The following is a 4,758-nucleotide window of genomic DNA, read 5'->3' as shown; positions in this document are numbered from 1 at the left end:
TTACTAGGGTTGGATCCAGGGGGCCATCGGGGTGTGAGGGTCCCCCAAAAAAAGAGAAAAAGTGAAAAAAAGAAGAGAATGCAGAGAGAAGGGTGCGCATGGTACTCAAAAACATGCTGATTTTCTATTGAAATTATATGTACCATGTTGGTCAAGAATTTCTAAACAAAAATCTCAAGCACCAAACCCCCACTCAGCTCAGTGCTTCGAACGTAACATACCCCTACCTAGATTTTTCTCTTTATCCGTACCTGAGTCCATAGGCCTGTGTATATACTTATGGTAATGTTTATTAAGTTACCTTTAATAATTAGGCTTATGTGCTATTATTTTCGCACAATTAGATGAATGAAAGAAGCTGGTACCTGTTTCGTAGTGTAAGGGTATGTGGGTGTGTGGTTTCTGACCGCAAATGTAAGGACATACAGATTAAAATATATTATCTAGTAAGTTTTATAATCTATCTACATATTTTTAGGACTTAAATGACTTTATGATAAAAAAAAATAACAAATGTCAACTCACATCTGAATTCATTAACAGGATTTATTAGGGCGACCGAATAGTATCGAAAACGGAATTTAAAACGGTTTCTAAAAATACGAAAGTTTTTTTAGGATTTAAACGACTTTGTGATATTTTAATTCTAAATTGTCCACCCACATCTGGGATCATCATCAAGAATGCTTATTTTCTTGGTAATTTATTATATTACCAGCACAATACTCTAAGAATCTACACAAGCAAACAAAAGTAAAGTGCCGAACAATGAATGTGGCGAATCCAGGAATTCGCAGTAGAGTTGGTACAACATTTAATGCCTGTGGCACCTCTAGATGGTCGATATGGCATTTTCAGACTTAAATTTGAATGTGATTTTCTTTTCTTCCACCGTTTGTTTGTTTGTCCTTTTTTGTTTTTGTTTGTTTGTTTGGTTTTTTTTTTGTTTTTTTTTTTTTATTTACAACAATTTAGCTATGATATCTTCTCACTCACGAAATGTAATTTACAAAGCCTCACCACTTGGATATCGTTGCTCAGGTACCACAGAACGACCGCGTAAATTACATAGGCCTATGTGTAAACGTCGTTTTCTAATTGGGAAATGCGTTATTACTGACACTTTTTTTTGGTCAGCATTTAATTTTGCGTTTCACAGTCCAGAAATGTACATTAAAATATTAAGACAATATTAGGATAATAATACATTGACTTGATGGTTAAATCATACATTAAACACTATGTTATGATACTAATTCAGCTACAATGAATAGATGACCCATGTTTACAAGTAATAATTTAATCAAATAATTTATTCATTTATTTAGTATTCTGGTAAAAACATAGAAGTGGCAAAATTAATGAAGCAATTGACGGATATATATCAAACGATTTAGCACACCATCTTAGTTTATAATAGACATCTTCTACATCTTCTACATCTTTTAAGAGAAGGACATGAATAAAGCTACTTCAGTCCCTGACCTGAAATTAAGACTTAATGTAGGCCTATAGTGTTATTTTTATTATTTTCTTTATTAATTATATTTTTATAGTTTCTAAGAGACAATTTAAAAACATACTTAATTGCAAAGGTGATAAAACACAGTAATGATTGTCATTGCTAAAAACTATATTCTGCGTTTTACATAAAACATATACAAATGTTATACAGGAAATTGATCGATAAGTATAAATATGAAATGCTAAAATGTATCGAAATAAATATTAAAGAAATTCGAATATCGTTTGATACTTAGAGCTTATATAACTACACAGTACGATAAACATAGCTACACAAAATCATGAATAAAGTTGTCTATAAGCTACCGGACAGAATGTATTCCACAGGCATACTGTATAAAAACTTTTGACTGGGCTACGAAAGCGTGACCCTGGGACGGATTTACTAAAGTCAGTTATAAATTTCTTCGACGGTCCAAATCCGTCTTAAAATTCACACACGAGAGAGTACTCAATGTCTTCACACACGCAGATGATTTAAAGACCTAGTGACGCCATACTCCAAGAATTCTTATTTGCGCGTCACCCGCAGTAAAGTTAGACGAGAATTAACATTACTCCAAGCTATACCGACACGACTTGGTGATTGTACAACATTGTATCAAAGTCTCGCTCAGCTATAACAAGATACCAGTAATATTCCTCTAATACTTTGAGAGTTATTACATTCAATGTAGACTTATCAGTTACAGTCTTGTAATTTGCCTCTGGGTTATTTACCAACGATGTTCCTGATAATTTCTCTTGATCGACCTGCAGAGAAAAACATTTTATTTTCCATTTCTAATAAATTATTATAGAGTCTGAGCTAAATTTCATTATTAAAATCATGCTATCTAAATGGTCTTTTTGAAATTTCGTATTTTTCAAAGAATGTTTTTATTTCTCTATGGTCTTGTTTGCCTTAAGTTGGGCACTCACTGCGTCGTACGACCGTCGGCGGACGAGTCAACTCTACTCCATGTGAGCATTTAGACGACGCGACGCAGTCAGCTGATTGTCGAAGGCAATCTGAACTAATCGTCATTAAAAACGATCCGTTGCGGGCGTGGCTTTCTCCATAGAATCGCGTCGGGCGCAGTGAGTTCCCGACTTTTGTCTCCCCCACCCCCACCTATTAATTATTTTTTGAACAAAAACCATTTGACAATTGAACCATTCCCCCCCCCCAACCCCATCAAAATAATAACGGAATTCACCATGCAAAGGTACAATGATTCAGCTCCAAGGACTCCTAACCCCACTTGGGTTTTTTTACCTGAACCCCAATAAGACTTTACAAACTACGACGGTCATTATAAATGCCCATCCCAGTACCAACCAGTACCAAAACACTTTATTGAAGCATGGAGTTCCCGAAATGCTTTTGCATAATACTTACTATCGATTGAGCTTTGTTTAAAACACGAGTCGTTAATACACCAATCTGTTGAAGTTCATCAACATAGTTAGTCGGGTCCTCCTTGTACAATATAGCCTCATCCGATTTAATCATCATTATAAACTTTTCATAAACGTCTATGTTGTCTATGTGGGTTGCTGACAGATGTAGGTCTACCTGATTTCTTGCGAATTTAACCATACTTAATATCAACAATTATTATCTATATATTTATATTAAACAAAAATATTAAGCGTACTATAGTATAGTATCATCCCGTACTTAGAATTTTGTTTTTCCATGCTAAACTAAATAAAATAATATCTTACCGTGGCCATAAGTCTTGTGTTTAGAGAAAGTTCGCTTGCTATCGGTAAACCAATTATATTTATATTTTCGGCAGTTGCGTCCGGATCGTGAAATCGGTTTAATCTCTTTAACAGGAAAAAATTATATTTTTTGTTAGTTTTTACTGTATCATCATCAACATCATCATTATTATTGTCGACGACATAATCATAATCACCATCATCATCTAATCGTTCTCGTCATTTTTGTGAACGTGACCATGAACACCATTAGCATTGTCAATCACCATTTGCTCTGTTTATAAATCAGAGAGAATATTTCGACATTCTCAATTTTTATTTATCTTGACTCATGCATTTGCATGAAAAAGAAAATTTCTCTCTTGACTAGGCCTACGTCTATCATAACTCTGTAAATTTCTCCAGATTGGGTCGGTGGCTTCCACAGCATTTACTGTTCTTGAACGAAATTTAAATAATATAGGGCCTACTTACGTAGCTATCAAGAGTAGTTTTTTCCACTTGATTCAGTTGCATTGTTTCACTGACTAGTTGATCGTGTATCTGGAGGTTGGCGTCACTGGTGGACACTGTTTGTGCTATAGCATGTACTATAGGCGCCACAGTCTGTACTACAGGCGCCGCTGAAGAAAGGTACGCCCCGTACAAAGACAACACTACGAAGAGAACAAGGAATTTGTCAGTCACATTATAAATTATAAATTATAATAATCATATTAATGATGATAAAAATTACTTGATCTACTATAATACTATATCATTATCAATTGTAAACTTATTTATGGTAATAATAAGATTATAAAAATAGTAAAAAATATATTACTCCTACTATCGTAATTTAACAGTAGTAAATATAACAATATTATTAGTAATAATAATACAAAATAGTAATACTGTAGTAATAATAATTTAAAAAATTAATAATAATAATGATAATAAATTTATTTAGTTAATAATAGTAATAATAATAATAATAATATAATAAAAAAAATAATAATTATTATTATTATTGGCCTATTACTACTACTACTACTACTACTATAATCATAACAATTAAAATGGTCTAATATTAATATTATTTTATAATTAGAACAAGAGTTTGCTTACCAATATAGCAGGCGAATGACATTATGATTCAAATAAACTGTTTCCAATTGCTTTAACTCAAATGCTACTGGTTTGACTATTTGATATGCTCTGTAAGAATGTGTTAGCAAATCCATCTCAAACTCCGACTTATATAGCAGTGAATTACAAAAAAAATAAAGCCACTAAACTCCCCAAATCTTTCCGAAACTTCAAATTCCAAGTTTTAAATGTACCTCTTCGTATCCCTAAATGTATCTGGAATTTGATAAGCTGAAAACGAACACACCAATCTACACCCACCCTACTTGTTTAGTTATTACTCAACATATCAAAATAAAATCTGTTCGTCGTGTCACATAAACATTATTTTATGGGTCTGGAGTTAAGATAAGTAGCTAAAGTACAGCAACATAGATTATATCAGCAACAACAAAT

General features: G+C 32.9%; 2 protein-coding genes across 2 annotated transcripts; both read right to left on the bottom strand.

The window, feature by feature from the left end:
- Positions 1–1,488: 1,488 nt before the first annotated feature.
- On the bottom strand, positions 1,489–3,059 carry LOC117111470. The gene is made up of 2 exons (XM_033254392.1): positions 2,906–3,059; positions 1,489–2,277 (listed from the first exon to the last, which is right to left on the bottom strand). The coding sequence occupies exons 1-2, from the start codon at positions 3,020–3,022 to the stop codon at positions 2,089–2,091; spliced, it is 306 nt and encodes a 101-aa protein (XP_033110283.1). The 5' UTR covers positions 3,023–3,059; the 3' UTR covers positions 1,489–2,088.
- Positions 3,060–3,213: 154 nt separating this feature from the next.
- LOC117111469 lies at positions 3,214–4,474 on the bottom strand. The gene is made up of 3 exons (XM_033254391.1): positions 4,342–4,474; positions 3,709–3,890; positions 3,214–3,339 (listed from the first exon to the last, which is right to left on the bottom strand). The coding sequence occupies exons 1-3, from the start codon at positions 4,361–4,363 to the stop codon at positions 3,214–3,216; spliced, it is 330 nt and encodes a 109-aa protein (XP_033110282.1). The 5' UTR covers positions 4,364–4,474.
- Between the last annotated feature and the right edge of the window lie 284 nt (positions 4,475–4,758).

This window comes from Anneissia japonica, unplaced genomic scaffold (genome assembly GCF_011630105.1).
Source record: "Anneissia japonica isolate Jap-2015-1 unplaced genomic scaffold, ASM1163010v1 scaffold6365_len125945_cov166, whole genome shotgun sequence".
NCBI lineage: Eukaryota > Metazoa > Echinodermata > Crinoidea > Comatulida > Comatulidae > Anneissia > Anneissia japonica.
The sequence above is the reverse complement of the archived record's forward strand: the minus strand, read 5'-3'. Positions and strand labels throughout refer to the sequence as shown.

What these genes read in the sequence shown, in the direction of transcription:
- LOC117111470 (XM_033254392.1), bottom strand. Translation starts at nt 3,022, where the DNA reads ATGATGATTAAATCGGATGAGGCTATATTGTACAAGGAGGACCCGACT. An exon ending in TAAACAAAGCTCAATCGATA is followed by an intron (nt 2,278 to 2,905) that starts GTAAGTATTATG and finishes TTTTCTCTGCAG; the next exon opens with GTCGATCAAGAGAAATTATC.
- LOC117111469 (XM_033254391.1), bottom strand. Translation starts at nt 4,363, where the DNA reads ATGTCATTCGCCTGCTATATTG. An exon ending in GTCATTCGCCTGCTATATTG is followed by an intron (nt 3,891 to 4,341) that starts GTAAGCAAACTC and finishes TTCTCTTCGTAG; the next exon opens with TGTTGTCTTTGTACGGGGCG. An exon ending in AAACTACTCTTGATAGCTAC is followed by an intron (nt 3,340 to 3,708) that starts GTAAGTAGGCCC and finishes TTCCTGTTAAAG; the next exon opens with AGATTAAACCGATTTCACGA.